Here is a 24,548-nt window from a genome sequence, read left to right on the forward strand (position 1 = left end):
GTTTTGAACAAAGTCCCTCCGGAGGGAAGGGCTGCACGAAAAGGAAATGCGTATTAAATGAGGACGTCAATGTCTACCAAAAAACAAACAGCCACAAACCACCTCTGGCAGAATGGAAAAAAATATATTGATTATGTCAGGTGAAAGTTGTTGCTCAAAGCAGCTGGGTTCTTGTTTTGAAAACCTTGCTTAGTTCAGTTTAAAGAGTAAAAAGGAGAGAAAAAGTCAACACATTTCATGCATCCAGTTTTATTTACCAGAGGCTGACTTTATTAGAAGAGGCATGCCTTGTGTCTCAGACATCAGCCACAAACAGCAACCCGATCACATCTCGGACAGAACTTTGAGGCCAAATGGTGTCAGAAAGGATGAATCTTTGGAATAAGAACCTACTGAGACAGAAACTGCTCTATAACCTTGCTTGTAATACCCATCTTTATGCCCAAATGCTCCTAAAACAGTGATTGTTATACTGTGCTGGGTGTGTTGCACAGACTGAATGTGCCTGTGCTGGCTGAGGTGTCAGCAGTGTGGAGTGACACTGCAGTTTGAAAAGGTTGATAAAGTGCTCGGCGACATTCTTTTTACCAGAGAGAAATACTTATTCAACAACTTTGAAAATGGCTTTGGTTGATACAAATATCTATTTTCGAGCCATTTTGTTTTGTAAAAATGAGTACACAAAGATCCCGCTGCATAATCTGTTGCATGTGTAGCATCAAGTAGAAGCTGAATGGATTTGAACAGAAACAAATATAGGTTTAAAATTAAAGTAAAACACAATTTTTCATCTTATTAGCCAGACTTATGGGAGGATAATCCACTTAGTGTAGTCTTACGAGACTACCAGATGTCCTAATAATCTGTGTTTTCAAAAAGGTACATTAACTTTTTGGTAGATGTAATCAAAGGAGTCCGTTATCTTTAAGTCTCAATCCTTTTTATAACTGAACAAAAAAAACAGTTCTTATAATTTCTGACATGTTTTTCTATATAAAATTCAAGATCCAATAAAACTTGTACAACCTGTTTAAGTGTTGGGTAAATGTCCAAATTATATCAACAGCTTATGAATATATGGTGGCTGATTTTGGGGGTTTTTTTACACCTAAAAAATGGGTTTAATCGAGACAAAAAATACATTATTTTGAAAGCAGTGTTAGAGTCCTCTGCGGAGTTAAAACAGAGCACGTAAGAAATAATGGTACAGAATATGTGTTGCATGTCCTCAGTCCCCATGGCCTTGTCTTTGCACTCTAAAAATGGACAGCTTCAAGTAAAAACAACAACAAGCAACAACAAAATCACTATGAATTTTAACGTTTCGTACGACTCTTGTGTAAATTAATTCGAAATCAGGCAATAATGTGAACTAAAATCATAATTTAGGCACTAATTATTAAGTATTCCTGTCCTTGTGAATCCATTTAGACAGCAGAGGCATGCTTTGTAACAAAATAGATCTCTTGTATTATCTAATTTTAACATCCATGTGAAATAGTTGGGACTAAAATAAAGGCGATTTTTCAAGAGCTTGCCCCCAGTAACCGTTACAATGTGAGATGCTTTTCAACAGATACAAAAACTACGACTCTCCCAACAGTAATATTTCAGACTTATCACAACTAAAACACCACCATACAGTCCCCAAACAGAAGAAGACGAATCATAACAACTACCTCTACTGTAACCTCGTGAAAAAAAACAAAACAAAACAAAAAAAAAACAATATGGCAATAGAAACTCTCATAAAAGCTTAAATACCCCGTCCCATTCTGAAAATATCCAAAACGTAATTATACCCAAAATATCCTTGATTTGCATAGTGTCCTGTGTCATTAGAACATCTCTTCTTACAATATGTACATCATAAAGCATCACTATAGTAAGGCAAATTAAATATAGCATGAATAACTCTGGCTCTGGAGCCCATTAATGTCAGACACTAGTGCACTGTAGGAAAATCAGTTCACCCACATGCTGTTTAAGAACCGAGAGAACAAAGCGTACATTAAAAAAAAGACTCCTGAGGTACTGTCGTGAAATGACAGAAAAACACCAAAACAACTGTGCATCTAACACACAAAAGTTCGGAGACAAATGTCACCCACCTGTTGACAAAAATGAAGTCATGTAACAGTTGCATAAGAAGAAAGATTGGGCCGTGCTGCAGGTCGGCAACAACTTCAAAGTACATTTGTATGCTGCTAATTCAAAGGCTTGCCCTCTGAAAGCGACAGAGGCTCCACGTGGTGCTCAGATATGGTGTGAAATCGTATGGCAAAGAGGAAACAACATTCCAGAAAGGCCACCTGAGTGTTTAACAAACCACACTGAGTAGCAGACATCTTGCTGTTATTGACGCTGGTTGTAGAAGACATTCAGAGGAGTCCAGATAAAAAGGGCTGATGATTGCTTTAAAAAAAATGCTGTTTTTGTTAAAATCATCTCCCTACAGTCTTTGGTTGGTGGACCTGGAGCTCGCTCTTATGAGCATTAGCGGCTGGTGCAGGATTCAGCAAACAGGTCAGTGTTTGGGCCTCCGTCGCGGCTGCCAAACAGAACTTTACAGGACTAAAAGATGAAATTAAAAAGCGCAAGAACTTGATTATCTCTGCTTGGGAAAATAAATACGCTATGATCTTTTAAAACAGTCGCATAAATCACTAAATCTGAGAGGTTTCTTCATCAAGTAGTGCCTGAAAAGGACAAAAAAATAGAAAACCACCATCAAAAGAGAGTCTTTGAAAGTCTTTGAGAGTTAAACTGGGACACGATCACTCTTCCATAGGAATGTACGATAAGATGGAGTGCTCTTGTGCAATGGCAGCCAGTTCTTTGAGGAACTCCGTGAAGAGGACGGTAGCGAAGACATCTGTCCGGTCCAGAGAGATGGCTTTGGGTTTCGGTGGCGGCGAATTCGTCAACAACCTTCCCGTCTCGCCTTGGGTGGAGCGTTTGCTGCTTTTGTCTGAGAACACAAGGATTGAATCAGTTGCAATGACAAAAACAAATCATGCACACACTTGGATATACTCTACGCCATGCATAAGCTGGAATTTAAGACATTTTGTAAACATAATATATTCCTGTTAAGGGTTTCTCCATTTATAAATAATGTCAGCCAGATAGCAGGAGCTTAAGTGCTGCTTTTCTTAAAGGAAAAAAACACTGAACACACACAAGAAAGAAGAGTATCTCTGTTAACCAACTGAAATATTCTCTTTAAAAATCCCATCATAGAAAATTCCGGCTCTTATCTTTCCGCAAACATACTTCCGACAAGGGTTTTTTTTTGTAGCTCGTACAACTCTTAAAACCACGGGGAACCTAGTTCAAAAACAGGCCTGACACTCCGGGGTTTAGCTGAGACTGCTGCTCGGCTGCAAAGACGCATGACTTAACAAAATCAAGTAGAATTTATTCTGCTCCCAACAGGAGCCGAAACACAACCGATAATGAATGCAGATGTTGTTTTGAACCTGACCCATTTTTGGCAGCACATTAGTGAGATTTAGGAACTCAACAACAACAGTGCAGAGTTTAGATTCTTGTAATCAGGTTGTCACCAAAGTGTTTCTCAAAATATAAAAATAATGCAATCAGCAGAATAAAACTGCCAGCGCCCATGTTGTGGAGGCGGCAAATGTGCTTGCGCCTGTCTGTGTGACGATGGGCATGCAGGTCTTAAAATGAGATGTGGTCATTGGTGGCGTATTGCTGTTTTGAGGCAGCAGAAAGTGATTGCGACATGAACCAACAAATACCTGATCTGAAGTCAGAGTGGTGCAGTATTTTACTACTCACGCCATGCACTTTACACCACATCATAGATTGTTTAACCCTTTGAAATCTGGAGCAACATTATTTTTCTTGTGCTGCTTTCAGGCACCTTTTGCAACTATCTAAACCTCTGAACCCGGTGCGATTTCTTTCAAAAACAGGGGAAAAAAGGCAAAATGTATAAAAAAAAGATTAAAAGAATTTAAAAAAAGGCAAAAAAATTAAAAAAGCTAGGGAAAAACTTTATTTATGATTATTATTACATTTTTACATTATTTCTATGGAATTATTCTAATTTTTAAGCACCTTTTCTGGGTCATTTCCTTTTTTTTTTCTTTTTACTAATTTTCTTGTTTTTAATGTTCTCTTTTTACTGATTTCTTGCTCATTTTTGGGTAATTTTTTCTTTCATTTCTCATTGCCTTCTTGCCATGTTTTTAAAAGACATCAAGCCAATGTGCTCAGGTTTCAAAGGGTCAAATAGGTCCCTATAGCTAAGTGGTTTTATCTGTACAAAATTCAGTGTAAAAATGAAACAGTTTCTTTTTTTGGTGCTATGCTATGCTATGCTAACTGACTGCTAGAAGTAGCTCATATTTAACACACAAGTGATGTCAGTCTTTTCATCTGCCTCTCAGCAAGACAGCAAATACAAATATTTCACAAAAGTGTCACACTATTTGTTTTGAACGTCAGCACTGTATATACAGGAGTAAAACCCATCTGAATTTTAAATTACAATTGAATAAGAACATTTTAAAGACTTGATTTTTCATGTAGCAACTCATACTGCTGTAAATTTATGTGCAAATACAGATTCCAACCACAGCTGGCACAGAAACAATGATACTAGATGTGGGTGTATTGTCACCTGCTGCTGTGAACAAAGTCTCCCTTGCCAGCAGCCAGTGTTGGGCGGCAGTGATCAGCTCTGGAAAGTCTCTTTTGTTGGCAGCCTGCTGTTCTATCTGGTTCTTCACAGTGGCCAGTACCTGGAGGGAAACACAGAAAAGAAACTGAGGATTCCCTGTACGCTCACATCTGCAGTGTTTATACTCATGTAATTAAAACTAAATTAAAGAGTACAACCTTGGAATCTGTAGCCTGATTGTATTAATCAAGGATCTCTTGTTCAGTTAAGGAAACAGGGAGAAGAGAGGAAGCCGTCTTTACTTCATCTTACTCAGGAGCAGCGACAGAACTGTGCTCAAACAACTCAACATATTTCTATTTTCAATCTCACTTCTGAGAGGAAAGCTTCATCTTTCAGCATCTGTCAGTGATGCAACAAAACCCAAATCTTTTGTTTCCTTTTTCTTCCTGTCTGCTTGATGAGGCTCAGAGGAAGGAAAGCAAATAACAGGCTCCCTCCTGCCTGCACACGCAGACACACAACATATTTGTGTTACCTGGTAAAGAGAGCGAACAGTCGGCTGAAAGACCAAGTTGGTGTTGAGCAGGAAGGAGCGTAGGAGAGGCTGAGGGTAGGCCGCCAACTGGGCCAGGATGCCCGTCAACAGCAAGTTGACGTGAAGCGAGTTAGACAGCATGTTCTCCAGACGAGACAACAGCACACTAACAAATGGACCTGCAGGAAGAGTAATAACAAACAATCTTTAGACTGTCTGAATGTAAGGTTTGCTGAATAATGAGGCCACAGATAAAAGATTTCGCTTCACTCACCAGTAAAAGGCACTGACTGGCTTCTTCCTGCTCCCCCGCTGCTAAACTTGACCCCAAATGGTGACTGCAGTTTCTCTGGCTCTGGTGTCTCAGCAGAGAAGGAGGTGAAATCCATCTCCTCTTCCTCCTCCTCTGCAGGTGTGACGGGCTTCTTCAGCTCTCCATCAGGTTTGACCTGTTTTCCACCTGCTTGAGTGTCCAGCGTACGAATGAGCTCCTCATACTGAGCCAACAGGTCGTCACCTGACTCGGCAGCTGTGGTGTTTTGGGCGTTACAATCTGTCTGACCTTTGACCTTTGTGTCTGAGCTGTTTTTATCAGACATCACAGAGGTTGGAAGTGTCAGACTAAGTCCGTTTTTTAGGGAGACTTCTACTGAGCTTGGTTGGGTTTCCTCTGATTCAGACGCTTTGGATTTGAGCTTAACTTGTTCAACATCTCTGGCGTCTTTCTTAGCAACGAGATCGTACACCATGACGTCGTCTTGGAATTCACTTTCCTCAATATATGAGCCTTTCACCAACTTGATGGCTGTTTTCCTCATCTCCTGGATGTGCTTTGGGGGCTCAGCAGGAGGCTGCTGTTGAGGCTTACTCTCCACAGGAGCCTCAGCGGTCTGCACCGGACACGCATCGTAACTATCATCCCACTCCAGCTCTAGCTGTGTGACGGAGGGTGGCTCTGTGCTCGGTTGAGGGCAAGGCGCCAGTGGCTGTGGCACTCTCTTAACAGCCATCTGGGTTTGCCTAATCTTCAGCACCGGCTCCTCGAGGACGCCTGGCTGGTATTTCTCAGGAGGAGGGTCCTCGCCATCGTACAGCGCTGACCAAACCTGGCAGGCCCGTATGCAGCTGCTGATGCTCAGACGGGCATCGTAGAGGTAATGAAGATAACTGACATCCAGATAGATTTCTGAGCCGATGGTGCAGGAGTTACCGGAGCCATCATCCTCTTCTAAGAAGCTCTCATTTTCCTCTGGAAAAAACAAAACAGATAGGAAATGTTGATAAAATCTGGCGTGCGGCACCTCAGCACAGCACTCACACAGAGCAGAACTAATGAGTTTGACATGTAGCTACAGGGGGTAAAGTGATGTAATACAGCAAAAACAGCGGGATATACCACTATTTGACAAAATACTCATAATCATCCCAGTTATATGTTCATGTCCCAGATAAATGCAGATCAACATCTTGCAGCACAATGTACTCATGTTTGCACAGATTTCAAAATAAATAAATTACACCCTTTATTACAATTTCTTGCTCTAACTGCTGCAATGAATGATTTTCCATTTTCCTCTGTTATGCTCTGTCTGTTCTGTTTGTTTTGACTGCACACCACTGTCACAGAGGTTGTAACACGCACTCACTCAAATAGGATTCTGAATGGTGAAATCTGCAGGATGAATTCACCCTGCAGCTGATCTGAAAGCACCAAAAAAACATCCTTAAAAGCTAATTAGAAATACGGGTGAAAAGCAGTCATTCATTTTGGCTAATCTGTAATACACAGAGTACTCGAAAAAATGAAAAGTATTGAGTAGTCTCAAAGAGCATTATTAAAAGCTTTCCTCTCTCATGCACAAAAGGGCACCTCAGAAGTATGGATGACACAGGACCTTGAAAAGTGTTGAAGCACAACTCATTACGTCACCCTGCTTCCCTTTGCATTCCTGCTGTGATAATAATTAGCTGCATTACTGCATGAAGTGAACCACAGATTCATTAAAAGATCATTCTTGGGTCTATTTTTTTTTTAGTTCTTTCCATTTTACCTCCAAATAAAGAGGTTTATATAATCTGTCAGAACTGTATGATCTTCAGAGTCATTGTGTTTCTTGTCTCATCAGACTTCATTACAGCAATGTCTCCCTGTTCCCACATCTGAGCAACTGCTTTGGTGAGTACAATGTTATCACAACCGATTGAAATGATGTCCAAAATGCCAACAGTAAGATCCAAGCTGCAATAACCCAAACAAAATGTCCCTTTAATGTTCCTACCTGTGGTGCTGGTGTTGCTGGGAGTCTCTGCACCCTTGGAAAAGAGGATGGAGTCCAGCTGTCGGAGGGGCGGGGGGCTGTGATCAGGAGAGCAGCAGGACGGCGTTAATGCCAGGATCTTGGCTGCTGACACAGAGTAGCAGTCCCTCTCCCCCACAACACGTCTCTGACTCAACATCATGTGATTACAGGGGATCAGGTACCTGGGGAGGCAGATGGGAACGGATCCTGTTAGGGAAACCGACGGGCGGTCGTAGGAGGGGGGAGTAAACACGGGAGGGTGAGCAGACAGATGGTAACACAAGTCTGCGCGGCGGGAGGTAGAGAGTAAAAGCTCATCACATCGTAAACCAATTAGATATAGCATGCTTCATAACTGGGATGAGTCAGTGTGTGTGTGCGCCACTCACCTCAAGACGAGCTGCAGCATCACATCTTCACAGTATAAGCCGATGAGAGTGCGGAAAAGTGCCAGTGACACAGTGCCCAACTGCAGAGTTGAATGCAAAGACACAAACACGTTACAACAACTGAGGATTTTTGTACTACTGCTGCAACATGAGTCAATATGTGGAGAAACAGAAAATTAATCAACAGTTCTGACAATGAATCACTCAGTTAAGTCACTTGTTAAACAAAACTGGCAAACATTCACCTGTCCCAGCTTCTAACATGTGAGAATATGTTGCATTTTTCTCTATCATAGCTAACAATAAAGCAGGGAATCTGTCTGTCTGTCCTTTGCATATTTTGAGAGCCATTCATCTGATCTACTTCACGTTTGGTGGTGTACTGCTGTGGACCCAAGATTGTGCCTTGTGAAATTTGATGCAATTTGAACACAGAGCATGTTCAATATTAATTAACAATATCAATATCAAATTAATAAACAAGCGAACTGTGCAGCAGCATGGACAGGGCTTCAAGACTCTGCAGAGAGTCGAGCATGTCTCACTGAGTGTATTTTACCGTTGTTTCTGATTGCAAGTAGACGTAAAGTACCTCAACTAATTAAATCCATGCTCTACTTTATAACCAAGGTTAGGTGAACTCGAAGTAGCCACAAGTGTGTTTTTCAGGGGCAGATTTAGTGATTTGGGGGCGCCAGGCAAACACTGCCTCACCTTACTTTTCAGCCTTTCTCAAACTGGGAATGTTTGCAGGCTATTTGCAGTGGTGGAGGAAGTGGTCAAACAAACATAGGACTTTCATCCAGGAGACCTGTGTCCATGTCCCGTGTGAAACCAAAAGTCAAGGCTGAGTTGTAACAATGTTACGTATGTGGTTGAATACTTATGAACACTTATTTAAAGCCAAGCCATGATCTTTTTGTGAACCTTACAAAGGTGTTTTGTTGCATAAACCTGATCATGTAGTTTTGGTACAACTGTGAACGCTTCACAAACTTAACTACATGTTTAAAACTGCAGCCATTAACAGTCATATACGAGCTATTCTATTGTCCATCAGTGGGTCGTATTTGAGGGTAGGAACATATAGATTCATGTGAGTTGGAGGACTTAGAGCTACCCCTTAGAAGATTTTGTCAATACACTAAAGATATAGTCCCTAAAATGTTTTAGTTTTGGGGTTTTTCTTCCCAAGTAAAACTATTAATACCACACAGCAAAAGTCCTGCATTCAAGTTTTACTTGCTTGAATGAGAGGCAATATCAGCACAGTGTACTTAAATTTACTCAAAGGCTGTTCATGGTGGAGCTTTCAAATCTGCTATAATGTTGGATAGCTTACTGAATAATAATGCATCATATTGTAATTGTTGCATTTTGTGAGTTACATCAGAATCTGCAACATAACCATTTACATGTCTCTGTCATGTAAATGTAGCTGTACAAGTATAGGTACTTTGGGGGCCTTTTGTACGTTATTTTAGGGTACAATGAGTTTGAATAGCAAGTTCAGTTCAGTATTTTTCATACATCTAAAGCCGTTTGGGGCCCGTATATTGCACAGGACCAGAGCAGGCACAGTGTAGAGTGTGAAATTGTTTATAAACGCAGTTCTCCAGAAACCTGCAAGCAGAGCAATCGAACTATTCTGAGCAGGCTTGTTTTTAACGGCACTGCAGTAGTATTAGCAGTAGTAGTATAGTATAAATTGTATATATTTGGGTTTTGGAACTGTTGGTCAGACAAAATAAGGCATTTGAAGATGTCACCTTGGGCTCAGATAAATGGTGATAAACATACTTTTCACCACAAGACATTTTAGAAACTAAACAATTAATTGATTTACTTGCAAAGTATGCCACTAGCATGAGTGTAAAATAGAAATCAGTAGGTTTTATCCTTAGCTAAACTCACTTTTGCTTTGATTAGCCTAGAGAAGATTGAGGGTTGAAGGTTTTTCTTGGTAAAATGTAAAATTCAAATTATATTCTGTGTGTACATTTTACCTTCAGTCAAAGACTAGAATAACATAAAGAGCATGATGTGCCTTAAGAAGTGCCAAGTTACTGGGCATCAAAGGTAAAAGCAAACAAAAAATAGCAGTGAAATATTTGCATGTTATTCAATGTTTAATTTGGTTAAAGGTCAAACATTTGAAAAGCAAACATGTTTATTTTTCTTCACCGAGTCGCAGGTGTGCCAAAGCTAACTGTTAGCAAACACTTGAGGGAACTCCTCCGAGCCATTTACACAGTCAAACAGCAATGTAAAGAACACATCACTTATTCATGTTAAAGATGCTCCAACATACAGGAGTGTTTAAAAATGCTTCGCTAACAGGATAATGTCACTGCAACCGAGCGTCACCATGGCAACAGTCTGCCAGCTTTGGTGCTGACATTTTAAAGTTTCACCGTGGGTCCAAAGTGCCTCTGGGGTAGTTTTCTGAGTTATTAAACATGAGTCATGCTGTGCTTGATCGGAATGTGTGTGCGTATGTGCGAGAGTGTGTGTGTGTGTGAGAGAGTTTCAAAACATGCACATCAGTGTTGTTGGCAGTTTGCTGGGTTTGTCCTGTACCTGGAAGGGGGTATTGATGCGGCTGACAAGAGTATCTAAGATGTGGACGCTCTCGTGTCGGTGGAGGAGGATGAAGGAGAGGAAGGTCTGCAGCAGGGCCGGCTCAGACGCAGTCCTCAGGAAGAGGTCAAGGTATGCTGTGGTGGTCATCACCTCTTCTAGGGTCAGCTTCACAGAGACAGAAATCAATACTCAGTAAGTTGGAGTGTGTGTTTGACAGAAACTTGTAGAGCAAAGGAAAAAAATCTGTTGAAAATGTCAACAGTGTATAGCAAGAAGTTGGTACGCTCTGCACAGATAATGCAAACACAACATTTTTTATATTCAGTAAAGCTCCATTTGGACAGGACTTATTTTGTTCAGGGAATTTATGTGATATGTTTTAGGCCTTTTTATAGGCTGTCTTACCCTAGAGTTAGATGAGAAGCTCAACACTACTCTTATCTGTATGGTAAAAGATAAGGCTACAGCCAAGAGCCAGTTAGCTTAGCTTAGCTTAGCTTAGCATAAAGACTGGAAACAGCTACTGTGGACTAATCTCTATGAATTTAGAACATGTAGAGAAGAGCGCTCGTTTCCACTTGTAGTCCAAGAAGTATTGACCGATGACAGTGAGCAGCAGGTGAACAGTCTGTGTGGAGAAACGGAAAGCACTGGCCGACATGCAATCTTGGAACCATCAGCTATAGTCTGCTGATCATCTAGCATTCATTTTTTAAATTTATTTATTTATCTGCTTTCAAAAGTAGATATCTGTCTGTAGAGATGAACCAAAATCACAGGCGCACATAAGAGAAAATCTTGGCCTAAATATCCTAAACACCAGATCTCCTGAAATATTGGCCGTTGCCCCCAAACGCCTATCGTCTTATGACCAGGCTCCCCGGAAGTACGCCAGACTTTGAAACCAATCTGTGCATTCCAGTACCCATACTACCATACTATATAGCATGCCAGTATGCTTCATATTAGATGGACAGATATGAGAGTGGTATCCCATTTTCTCATCTAACTCTTTCTTTAAATCGACATGTATAACCCTCTACCACAGATTTAATCACAAATCTTCAAATTTCCTAAATACATTGGTCTTCCTTCTATTTATGCCTCATCCACACACACACATTGTAATCTGAAGTGTATCCACCTTCCGTAGTTTGCTGATCAGTAAAATGCCATCCACAACAATAAGTTAAGTTACTGAGGAGCATGACTGTACACCTGTCCAAACAAGGCTTAACATGGAGGTGAAGAGGAGAAGGTAAAAGTGTCCCGACCTTGTGTAGAGCTGGTGCTAGGACAGGCACGAGGAATCCGTTGTAGATGTAGCTAACTAGCTGGTCTCTGATATCAGGGTGGGCCACCTGGGAACAGTCACATGTTAGTTAAGACTGCAGTCAAGCAGAGGGCTGTAGCCATATACCACGTGTGTATACATTTTTCATGCGGCAGAGCCTCATCACATGTTCTCACCTGAATAACAGCGTTGCAGAACTCCAGCGAGTTGAGAAACTGGACGAGGGGCGGCATCTGGAGCCAGTCCTCTTTGTGCAGGCAGTGCCACTCCTCGTTGGGAACCTCCAGCTTGGTGGGCAGAGATGAGTACAGGCCGCTCAGCCCTGTGGCCAGAACCTGAGGAGACAGAGAGACGCCAACGTCAAATAAGATCTTACAGTAATACAGATAATGTTGAGAGCTGATTTGGGATTAACCACAGGTCAAAGTTTTCACGAATCCTTTGAAATGTTGCCACAAAATTTCGTACACATTTATGGTTTCCTGATTATTTACTCAAATTACTTTAGTGATCATTTAAACTTTTCTTCTAGAGTGAAACATCTGGACATCTGATCTCCACAGAATGACTTATGACTTTTCTAATATCATCATCATCAAGTCAGAATGTCTACTTTGGCTTACGACTACCTCTGTACTAATGACATACAGCCTCAGCTGTACTTTGTGTTTATCAGAACCTGCTTTATTGTAGGTAAGTAGGTTTTCACATGCGAGGAATTTGCCTTGGTGCATAGACAAGAAACACAAATGCAGAAGAGTGAAAAATGCAATAAAGACATGAGAAAATAATATTGAAGAATATGTACAGTTTAAGTGTTTAAAATGAAAGAGCTAGGCAGGAATGTGCAAAACATATTTTAAGCCAGTAATACTCAGGTTACGGCCCATAAGATTGGATCCCAGGAGGCCCACCAACAAATTTCTATTTCACAATGACAGTAAATTGATTCACACAGGGAATTTATTTGTACTTTGAAATAAGGTGTCAGAGTGCATTAAAGAACATTACAGTAAGCATCCAAGATTTATGACAAACTCTTGGCTCTTGATAATCACTCAGTTGTCAGAACCAAAAATGCTGGGAGCATGAGTTTGGGGCAAATTTGACGGATCAACGGTGGAACAAAGCTGTGCATAATATAGGCTCAACTACTCCTTGTGCGAGTCCATTTCAGCAAATCTTGACTATCTGAAATATATCCTAATATTGCCGACCAATGTGACAGCTGCCATGCCGCTGCTTGTAATTTGAGTCATGCGTTCCTCTTCTGCCCCAGACTACATCAAGTCTGGACTGACTGTTTTATGGTTTTAACAAAGGTTTTAGGAGTCTAGATAAAAATGAATCCTTTTATTTCTATATTTGGGGTGTCATCTGAACAACTATAAATTAACTCCTCATAGTCAGAAGTATTGGCCTGTACTTCCCTTTTGGCGAGACGTCACATTTTACTCCTGTGGAAATCTGCTAAACCCCCATCTATATCACTGTGGCTTAAGGATGTTATGTCCTGTATTAAATTTGGGAAAATAAGTTTGAACAGTGAAAGGCTCCTCTGATAAGTTTACTCGGACATGGAATTATTTTATAAACTACTTTAATTCCTTAACAACCCTGTCCTTGGACTAACCCCCCTGTCTACCTTTCCTTCTTTCTCTTTAAACAAGCTTACTTTGGGGTTTACTTACAACAGGACTATATACACATTTCATTGTACTGTCTTATTTGGAAAAAATACTTAATGATATTTACATAATTTATGGCTTTTTTTTCAATGCAGAGACATTTTTAATTGTTCCTGTTCTGTTCACACACATAATGAAAGGAATGGAACTTGTAATTATCTACTGTTGTTATCCATCAAACCCTAATAAAAAGATAAAGACAAAAAGCATCAAAAAAGAGCTTGTTTTACAAAATTAAATGCCATGGTAGGATCCCCTGGACCCCTGACAGAGGTGTAGGCTAAGCCTAAAATGTCCTTAAATCCAACCTGACCCGTGCAGGGCTGCTGCTATTCTTGGCAAAAATCAGTGAGTTCATTTTTTCTGATAAATATTATCATTGTTTGTTTATGAACTGGTCCCTGGCCTCCTGTCAAGTAAGTGGAGTACCCCTGTTTTAGATTCACAATACTAAGAATAAAAGAATAAATGCCTCTGTCTATCCAAGCAGATGGATGTTCAGAGTGTCATAAAGGTGTTTTTTAGAACGTTTAAGAAAATGCTTTATGATGCTGAACTACAGCACAATACCATTTTAATTCCTCTCTAACCCTACTCACCTGTCAGCCTCCACAGCAGAACTACCCCAGGCAAAACACTAGGCCTGTGAAATGTCTTACCTGCACTGTAGCACAAACACACTACGCTGCAAACCTGGCGTTATGTGATATATATGTGATATATACAGTCTAATGAAAAATAATCTGACATAAAGTGATTGCAGAGAGAATATTATGGGCTTCATTAAACATTAATGAGGCGGTGTGTGGCACAAATGATAAATCTCTGGCCGTCAGTTTTACTTTCGCCTTCACACAACAGATTTATAACGGTGTTTTACTGCTCGCTACAATCCAAAATACTTTTGTAAATCATTTCTTCTTCTCCAATTTGATAATGTAATACAGATGTAAGCAGAGCGCTGCAGCAGCCTACATATCAGCCTCCTCCTCGCACAGCACGACAGCGCACATATGGATTCTTACCTCCTACAGGTCAGCTCTATAAATATTTGAGCAGCAAAGAGTTTTATTGCCTTTACCTTTCCTTTCATAGTCGTCACGATATGGTAATTAGGTCCCTAATTAATGCATAAATGTCAGCAGGCTTTCCACATAAGAAACAGTCAGTATGAATATGATTTCTGTCTCCTCTTAGAGATGTAATCTTAAGTATTTACAGGGTGGGATTTCAAACAACAACAGAGTCTATATCACTGCACTCTAACAGTGAGATGAGTGCATCATTAGTGTTGCACTGATGTATACATCCTCTATAGGATTATCCCTGTAGCCTGCCAGTGGAACCAATTAAATTCAGACTCCAGTTGTTGAACTGGCATCGCATCAAAAGCTGTTTCTCATGCCATGTCTGCAGCTGCGGGTAAAAGGCATTATTTACATGGGATTAGCTTGCAACCGTGCCATAAGCTTATGAATGCCAGACATTTGTACCATTCAATGAGATGGTTTAACCTTTCTTCGAGTGGCTTTGTGAATTCATCTGCATATTTTGTGCCTGATTATGATGCCCAGGGTCACACAAAAAAGTCTGGGATTTTAGAGTGGCTGTCAGATAATAAGAAGAACAATTCCTCATACAGAAAGGTTGATTAGTTAGGAAAATTAAAAACAGAAGGAGGGAGTCAGGGGAGATTCACACAGGTACTAAAAAGTGAAAGAGAGTAAGAGAAGAGGTAATTGATCACTTGGGACTGACCGGGCAGAAGTAGGTATTCTCTGCAATGTGTTTGGCCACTCGCTCATTCTCAGCTGACAGCGACATAATGAGCAGCAGTGCGTCCCTGGCCTGCTGACCCACCGTGCCCTCCCTGTGGATGTAGGGGATGAGCAGAGAGAAGATGAGGAAGTTGGTGGCTCCCTGATCCTCGCTAGTGTGGAAAAACAACTCCAGAATAGAAGGGTCCTTTGCCAGCACGCAACACAGCTGGTTGAGCAGCAGCACCAGCTCAGCTTCGACCCGTGGTGTCGTGGTGCCCGAGCAGGATGACAGCAGCATCATGAGCGGCCGCAGGATGGGCTTGTGGTGCAGCAAGGGCTGGTGCGCCTGGCCCACCAGCATCTCGTACATTTTTAGCTGCTCCAGCTTCATGTCGTCTGTGAACTCCCTGCGGAGGCTCCACACAAAGAGACGCTCCATCACATTCTCCATCACGACAAACTCCAGGATGGGGCCCATGGCGCCGGCCTGACCGCTCTCCTCCTCCATCAGCAGGAACAGCATGTGCTCAACATAGTTCTGCACCGCGCTCGCCTCGTCTCCGGGGATGGGGCCGAAACGAGGGCTGCTGCCAGAGCTGGCGCTGAGGTTGATGACACCCAGGGAGGGCAGGGTGGAGCTGCTGCGAAGGGGGTCATGCTTTTCTAAGATCTTCACCACCTGCAATAAAAGACAGAAGAAAACCATATATCATTTTAGCACATCCTGCACAAAACTATCTCATTCAGAAAGAGTTATTTTGTACATATTTGTTATCATATTTTTGTTTTTTATACTTTATTTTCATCATAATTTGCGAAAAGAACATCCCGAACAGGCAGGAACCTCATCCGTAAAGGTGAAATGCTTGACATCTTGCAAAACAGAAAATGAAAAGAAGCAAGGCCACATTGCAGCATCACAGATAATGGGTCCCCTATGTCCATGATCATCCTTCAAGATCATAAAGGTCCTTATGATCCTTGACCTTGATTCCTGGAAGTCCAGGGTATCTCTAATGAGGGAGAAATCCTCCACTCATTCATGAGCCACAGTCCATTCTGTGTGTCTCAATGCTGAGGGGGATAAAACAAAATTCATGGAACAAAGTAAACACAAAAATAAAAGATTGCTTCAAAGTCAAAGATACCCATTTTTTACAGTATTTTTCATTTTTTAGTGGCATGTATTTGTTATAGTATTTTTAAATTGTCTTCTTCCTATTTTATTGGAATTTCTCTAATCTATAATTACATTCTTAACTTTTGCAGTACTTTTCTTACTGCATCTTATTATGTTTACTGCAAGCACCAAACACCAAGGCAAATTCCCTGTAAGTGAAAACCTACTTGGTAAATAAACCTTATTCTGACTGGATTTTATTACAAGAGCAGCTGCAAACTAATAAGTCACTATGCTTTGGCTATCATAACTACATCCAAACAGAAAGAGACAAAGCCATGGCTTGTAAAAGTAGACCTCAAAAGTAAAGTGTGAGATGATAAATAAAGACATGAGGATGAGTTTGGTGGAAGGTTTGAAATATTTATACAAATCACCTATTAAAGCTGTTGTCACTTGTATCCTTTGTGTGAAAAGTATAAAGGCTTAATATTCTAATGAAACACTTCCCTTACGTAAAGATGTACAAATCAACAAGTACACTCAATAATGAGGCCGTTGGTTAAGACACATTCACCAGGTTTACATGGGTTGATACATTTTTTGTGGTCGTCGACCTTTGGATTGGGTGGCACGGTAATACAGTGGTTAGCACTGTTGCCTCACAGCAAGAGGGTTCCTGGTTCAAATCCAGGGGCTCCCCCATCCCGGGTTACAAACCAACCCACCCTGGGGAGCCCCTCTGTGCAGAGTTTGCATGTTCTCCCCGTGTCAGTGTGGGTTTTCTCCAGGTACTCCTGCTTCCTCCCACAGTCCAAAGACATGCATGCTAACTGGTGACTCTGAATTGTCCGTAGGTGTGAACGTATGTGTGAATGGTTGTCTGTCTCTATGCGTCAGCCCTGTGATAGTCCGGTGACCTGTCCAGGGTGTAGCTGAGATAGGTTCCAGCTCCCCTGCGAGCCCTAACAGAATAAGCAGTTACGGAAAATGAATGAATGAAAGAATGAAAAACTTCTCCTCTTGGATTGGAGAAGTGTGTTTAAGGGACACTTGAACACATCAAACGATCAGCCTGAATATTCAACTGTATTTGCTTTTGAAAAGAAGAAATGACAAAATTATATTACAAAGTTCTGTTTGAAAAGGGACAAATTTCAATTGGTGGGCCACCCAAATTAATTCTATACATGAGAAACACTGCTACACACTGTTGACTGCTCCTTACAGTTGACCAGTGATCGTCGCCACTTTTGTCAAGTGAAGATCAACAGAAACTCAATTAACGAAAAGCTAGGAAGATGGAAATTGATCACTGGGATTTAAAAAGTGCAAAAAGCACAGAGTCGGTTTGCATTTTGGCTGACAAAGAAGATCTCAGCATTACCACTCACGTAATATAAAGTACATGTGCTGCACACTATGGACACTTGACCTAAGTTATAGGTCAGTGTTTCCTCTTATAGCAGTTTTAATCTTATTTGTACAGATGGTGCTTGTACGCCATGTTCAATAAAACTGGTATGTCGCAGGTAAACTCATTCCCTTCTTGCTGACAGGTTAATAATCAACAATAACCGGGTGTAAATAAACCAGCGGCGCAGCGCAGATAGACTCAGTTTGGTAGCACAGGGTGAAACAGCCCTTTGTGTATCCAATCCCTCCCTTGTGTGTCGGCTGCGTAGAAACCAGAGTCACAATAATGGAGCCAGTGTCCCCAGCCTGTCACTGCTGCCATGACAATAACTGACTGTGCACAAGAGGACTGGGCATGGCCGATGGAAACCAGAGAACAGAGTGTGTAATCCCTGTCTGAGTCCAATAGGGCCTGGCCCAGTGGGCTCAGGGCTCAGTCCAGTTCAGACACTCCGGCCAGTACTGCAGTGACAGGAAGGGGTCAGGTTTGAGATTGAAAGATTTTACTTTCTGGACACATGGCTGACAGATTGTAGTTGTGAGATTCCTGCTGGCATAATAACGACACTATCAAGGTCAGCTGCAGACAAAGCTAAGGTTTGTTAAACTGTGACGCCTGGAGTTTGTGTATCATTTGCAAAGCAGCTGCTGGTAAGTGTGAATTTTTGATCCATGGGTCAGAGTAATATTTCTGGTTCAGGGATCTGACCTTCAAAATAAAAGCTGCTTTTAAAAAGTGTTAGAATTGAACTATTTGTTTCATATTTAATCATCACAGGCCACGACTGGCAGAATAAATCCAAGTGATCAAAGTCAAAGTGCAGCATTTCCACCAGTGTGGTGCCCTTTAGCAAGGCCCTGGGGAGTTTCCAGGTGTGTTTAAATCTGTGAAAGTCTTAAGAGTATGTGCTCTCAGTGAACTGTCCCTGACTAAATAAAGGTTAAAAAACACACCCAGTAAAAGTTCAGATTTGATCTGTGCCTGAATAAATATTAAAATACCATCTGTGTCATGTGTTCAGCCCACACCTGTACTTTAAAGGTATGCAAGATTTTTTGAAAAAACAATGCAGCCTATAACCTCATTAAAAAAGTAATCCCTCTCCATCATCACCTATGACCTTCTAGAAGTGTGTGGTGGTGTATTTATCCGCAGAGACTCTGCCCTCTACCTGTATTTTCTTACTCTTATTTTGCTGTGTTCAGGACATTCCTGGGCACAGCATGCAGGTGAGGTCAGGCCTTTATAAAATGGTTGCCCCCAGGTGCCACACTGTAAGCAGCAGGCATCCAAGAGGGAGCTACAAAAACCTCATTCCACAACGTGTGTGAATCTGAATTTGGGTTTCACTCTCACTTTTGGTGGTGAGCTCTGAAGGAGAGGATGGGGATGAAGAGTGACATGGCGCAGGCCTGATTTCTGTTGGACAGGTAGGTGCCTGCATTAGCTCACTTAGCTTGCTCAAGTATTGGCGTTTTCATTACAACAAATGTAATGTGATGTGCCTATAACAGCAGCTGGCAGTGAACCAGTGGCGTAAAGTAGCCACCACAGGCCCCAGCGCACACTAGTTACTAGTTACAAGGCGCCCACACACATCACTGGCAACTTTTTATACAAGAGCCAAATATAAATATGGGGCAGCAGTAGCTCAGTCCATGGGGACTTGGGTTGGGAACCCGTCCGGACCAAATATGGAGTGTGGACTGGTGGCTGGAGAGGTGCCAGTCCACCTCCTGGGCACTGCTGGGGTGCCCTTGAGCAAAGCATTGAAGCCCCCAACCCCTTGGGGTGCCTGTCCATGGCAGCCCCGTCACTCTGACATCTCTCCACTTTGTGCATGTATAGGTCCTGTTTGTGCATATGTGTGTATTTCAGACCTGTGTGTTAATGACAACGGAGTGAAAAAATTGAATTAATAAAGTATATAAAATTAAAAAAAATATATATATATAAGACATTCTTCATTTAAATGATTAGTTTTTTATAGATACAGTTTATTCGTGGTTTTCTGGGTCATGCAGAATAAGCATATCATTTTGTTATAGATTGCTACTGACTATTTTACAAAAAAAGTAAAGAAAAGAAAGTCAGGATGGAGATGGATTTGCATTTTTGAGGGCATATAGCTGATAGCAAATGCCACCATTTTTAATTTAATGTGAGTTCTTCTTTGAACACAGGTGTAGCTCTGCGGTGGCAATCTGTTGTGTTTACAGACAATTCCTGCATAGTATACCTTTAAGGCACGCTATTATACAGAACTTAGCATATAAAAAGGAAACACAAAGTATTAATTATAAACATAGATTTCACTCATAGAGCAAATAATTTGAGAGCAAGTGGTGGTTACATTTCTTTTAGAAGTTGTACCAAATGTTCTCATGCAGGTGCAGGTGTCTTTTCTTAAAACTGCTAGAGGTTTAACATCACTAAGTTTATACAGTGCAGGCCTAGATGAGTGTTGTGACACATATTTTATGCATTATTAATCCCAGATGACATATGCAGTGTCAGATTCAGACAGTGCTGTGAAATGCCGATTTTTAAAGGTGTCATTAATATCGCAAAATGAATCACAAATATCATTCAGGAGATTATTAAACTGGGATGAAAACAATTAAATTCAAACTTTTTTCACTTTTAACATCTGTGCTTTTTATTTTTGTTGACAGATGCCCTGAAAGGATATGTTGTACTGTAGCCAGAAAATTCACCTGAGTGATGGGAGCAGGGATGAAGCTAATTTAACTGTAACTCTGAAGTCTTAATATGCTCTCAAACGTGCACTGGATGGAAGTGTTTCCACATGAACTGTACACGTCATTAAACAGAAACACATTCATAACACTGACAGATTTATTAGGGGGTCACGTGGCTTCAACCATGAATGGACTGAGTCAGTAGCTGCGGAGTATGGGCAGTTTGTTATCCGTCACTATGGCTCTTCACTGTCAATAGTTAACGCTGGCTGGCAGCCACAGCAACAGACCGATCACTTTGCATGTCACAACAAACACAATGAGCTCTGTGAGGCCTGGAGAGCGGCAGATAACACGCAGCAAATGAACATAAACCAAATCTTCCGATGAAGCAGCCAGAGCTTCAAACAGAGGGACAAGGCCAATATTACTTACAACATGTTACTCGGATTTCAAGGTTTTCCGAACTGAAACCAAAGTCAAGAGCGCTGTTATCGGGCGTCAGATTAGCGAAGCATGGAAATAAGACTCTGCAGGGGTGAAATTGTGCTGCCAGTTTGCCTACAGCAAAACAAGCTTTGATCTGGAACGGGGAGTTCTCATTTTTTTCTGTTCACAGTCAGGCTGGGACTGAGGGAATATGTCCATCTGTGAAATATATATATATATGACAGACACCAGACAGGACTTTAAGCATGAGTCAAGAACAAACTACAAACTGTACAACAAAACATGGTTAGCAAAACATTGTGTTCAATGCCAAGTGTGTCACTGATCCGGACTGTACTGTCGAGCCTGCTAAACTTGGCAACCTCATAGAACAGGTTTGTATACACAACAGTGAGCTCACTTACAACATAGTGCTTCTACATCAGTCTGAATTCACCACCTGCATTAACAGATATATCCAACATAAGCATGTCACTGGAGTAATTCACCTATTCCACAAAACCTATCCGGTGAGACAGTCAAAAAATCTAAGCCAAACTTAATGGAACATACTTCTCTAGTTAGTAGAAATTGCTTTGTCAAACTACAGTATCCAAGGTCAATAATGACAAGCCTTAAGTATCTAACTATTGTAATAAAGTTAAGTCACATAACTCCTCAAGTAACCACAGAATATACATCAGAAAACAACTGCTGTGACAGATATCTCTGGGATGCTGGCTTGACAGCTCCTTTAAGGACAGAGATCAAATTAATTACACTTCAATGATCACTTGAATGTTTGGGTGTGTGTGGTTGCAGGTATTCTGTGTTTCTACTGTGTCTCTGAAAACACAGCTCCCTTCTGCAGAGTCCAGACCACATTCACTCAGCCTCTCTATGCTGGACTTTGGCATCTTTTTTCATCTGTTGAGTTCTGCCCATCCCAAGTGCAGACACACCGGCTCTCTCCTCCCTTGCCACACACACACACACACACACACACACACCACACTGAAAGCTTCTATAGAGGCTGCTTACACACCTCTGTTGAATGTGTGTTCACATTTAGCTTTGTTTTGTCCTGTACCACACGACCGACATGACATCTTTATCTATACCAGCTCTCTCATCTGCATTTGTCCAGGATTTGAGCCATTTTGTAACTGTCACTGGAAACACAGGGTTTATTAGGGCGACCGGGACAACTGTAATTTTGGTTTTGATGTCATTACTTAAAAACCTCTTGAATGATTTGAATTAAGTTAAATATACATATATATATATATATATATATATATATATAAATATATACAACTGCATTAACGACTAATGACAAATGGAACTGTTTAAGTTCTTCTCCAGACACATAGTTAGTTTGTTATGAAAATTTGTGTCCGATACAGTGTGGTTTTTAAACTAAAGAGTTAAAATGCTGTGTTAAAAATTCTCTTAAAATCTCTCTTAATTTTTTTAGTGTTTGTATTATTGTTATTTATATTGTATTATTGTTAATTTTATTTTATATCTTATATTATTTTTTATTGACTGATTGATTATTATTTGTTTATTTTTGTTATAAATGTATTTATCCCTTTTTTTACTACCCACTGTTTTACATAAATGTATCTCTCTCATTATTCTTATTATTTACTGATATATGTTGTTGTTATTATTGTCACTGCTGTCATAATTCCTCAGCCTCAGATGAAGGGGTGAGAGACTCCTAAAATGCTAATGTGTTAAAAAAAATCTTCAAATAACACCTGTTCCTTTCCCTCAATGAGAAAATGCATGATATGAGTATGCAAATATTTTCATTCAAATGGTTTAAAGTATACTATGTTTGACTGTCTGTTGCTGTTTGTAAACACACTTGACACCGAAATTTTAAGTAAAAGCCAACCTCAGATTCACTCTCGTTTGGAGTTTTGCCTCACTCTGTTATATAATTTTATTATTTTTTTCAGTGCTGTGTCTCTTGGATGCCTGTTGCTTACAGTCTGGCACCTGGCCGCTACCCTTCTATGAAGCCAGACCTCACCTGAGCTCTGTGAGGGTACACGCCTGCAAAGATGAGAGGAAAAAGAGAAAATACAGACAGAGGGCAAGTTGTGATATTACATAAACCATGCTTATGTCTGTGTTAAATTCAGAAACATTCCTCCTTCAGCTGATGAATGTGAAAACAGCCGTATGGTGTCAAACTCTGCACACATTCTACTTTACTCTCACTGAGACTAGAAACAGACTCCAGCGCTGTCCCAGCAACACTGAGCTGCAGTGCAGTTATGGCCTGTGGAATATTGGCAGTGGGAAGCCGGCTGTCTTAGACTTTTGGCTCTCTGCAGCAGCATGTGTCCCTGTTCACCCCTGTGGGTCCTGGCAGCCTGTGAGACCTACTCCTCCCACACTGAGATGAACAAACGCTACACAGAATGACACAAGCCAGACACTGAGGGGTTAGAAAAGTGTGCTAGTAAGTAAGTGTCAGCTGCTTTCATGTCTCCATTAGTGGTTGTCAGTGTGGGGTCTGACCCTTTGCCGGCGGTGACACTCTGTGGTGCTCACAGCTAAATGAAGCTGAATTCCTCTGTGTTTTTATTAAATTTGTCACCAGATAAGCTTGTAGGGCTTACTCAGTGGTGGAGGACGTACCTAAATCTTCTACTTAAAGGTCCAGTGTGTAGGATTTAGGAGGGTATATGCAGAAATGGAAAGAATAAGTATGTTCTCCCACATGTTTGGCACACGGGAGAAGTTTTAGTAGGTTGCAAGCCACAACCCTAACCACTAGATACCACTAAATCCTAATAACTAGACCTTTAAGTAAAAGTAGCAATACCTCAGAGGAGTAATACTCTGCTACAAGTAAAAGTTCTGCATTCAAAATCTTACTTAAAGTAATAATCTTGAAGATTTTCATTTAAATAAATGTCTGTTAAGTCATCATCAAATGAGGCACCACAAGGTGACTGAGCCTATGACCCACTGATGAAAACCACTGCATTTGCAGTATTACAAACTGGGTGTCTGTGGTGACAGTGCAGAGAAAAACCACAAGCGGCGCACACTTAGTGACGTGTTTATATCATCCAGCAGTGGATGGTCTGCTGGAGAGCGTAGGCAGAAGGACGCAATAGATCTGGGGTCTCATTTATAAAACAATGCGTAGGATCCATACTAAAAATGTATGTATAGACAAAAGCCAAGAATGGTGTGCGCCAAAAAATATTCGACAAGTTCTACAACCAGGCTTCCACCTCACTATCTGTGTCGCCAATTTTCTGTCTCTAAAAAGGTTTGTAAACATGGCTCAAGGTGTCTCCCATCGTCTGTTTATATACATCACAACTTTTGCATGGGAAGTGGCATAAGCCTTTTTCGGGCCTTTGTTTTGTAATAAATAAAGACCCCTGCTCTTCAACTCACTGTGTGAAGCAGTGTACTGTGTCTTCTGGTCTCTGCTATTGTTGTGAGTAAATGGTTGCTATGGCTGAACAAAGAAAAGAGCGATGACTACAGACCATGAAACTTTAGGAAAACTTGCAAATCCACAGGCAACACTTAAATGGTCTCTGGGAGGTGACATCTGAAAACACAACTGCAATTACTGCTTATCGCCATACGCACCGGCAAAGAGACCAAAACAGAGTTCTTTGAGATTGTAATTT

The 24,548-nt window shown here is 41.0% G+C and overlaps 1 protein-coding gene across 1 annotated transcript in view; it reads right to left on the minus strand.

The window, feature by feature from the left end:
• Positions 1-242: 242 nt before the first annotated feature.
• The window catches only part of fhip1aa (FHF complex subunit HOOK interacting protein 1Aa), a 45,622-nt gene continuing 21,316 nt past the window's right edge, over positions 243-24,548 (minus strand). Inside the window, exons 4-13 of the mRNA XM_033624835.2 lie at positions 15,205-15,885; positions 11,935-12,093; positions 11,739-11,825; positions 10,462-10,629; positions 7,882-7,961; positions 7,472-7,674; positions 5,467-6,441; positions 5,193-5,371; positions 4,655-4,775; positions 243-2,971 (exon numbers count right to left, since the gene is read on the minus strand). Coding sequence (XP_033480726.2) covers positions 2,778-2,971; positions 4,655-4,775; positions 5,193-5,371; positions 5,467-6,441; positions 7,472-7,674; positions 7,882-7,961; positions 10,462-10,629; positions 11,739-11,825; positions 11,935-12,093; positions 15,205-15,885 — 2,847 coding nt within the window. The 3' untranslated portion in view covers positions 243-2,777. The remainder of the gene's footprint in view (positions 2,972-4,654; positions 4,776-5,192; positions 5,372-5,466; positions 6,442-7,471; positions 7,675-7,881; positions 7,962-10,461; positions 10,630-11,738; positions 11,826-11,934; positions 12,094-15,204; positions 15,886-24,548) is intronic.

This window comes from Epinephelus lanceolatus, chromosome 3 (genome assembly GCF_041903045.1).
Source record: "Epinephelus lanceolatus isolate andai-2023 chromosome 3, ASM4190304v1, whole genome shotgun sequence".
NCBI lineage: Eukaryota > Metazoa > Chordata > Actinopteri > Perciformes > Serranidae > Epinephelus > Epinephelus lanceolatus.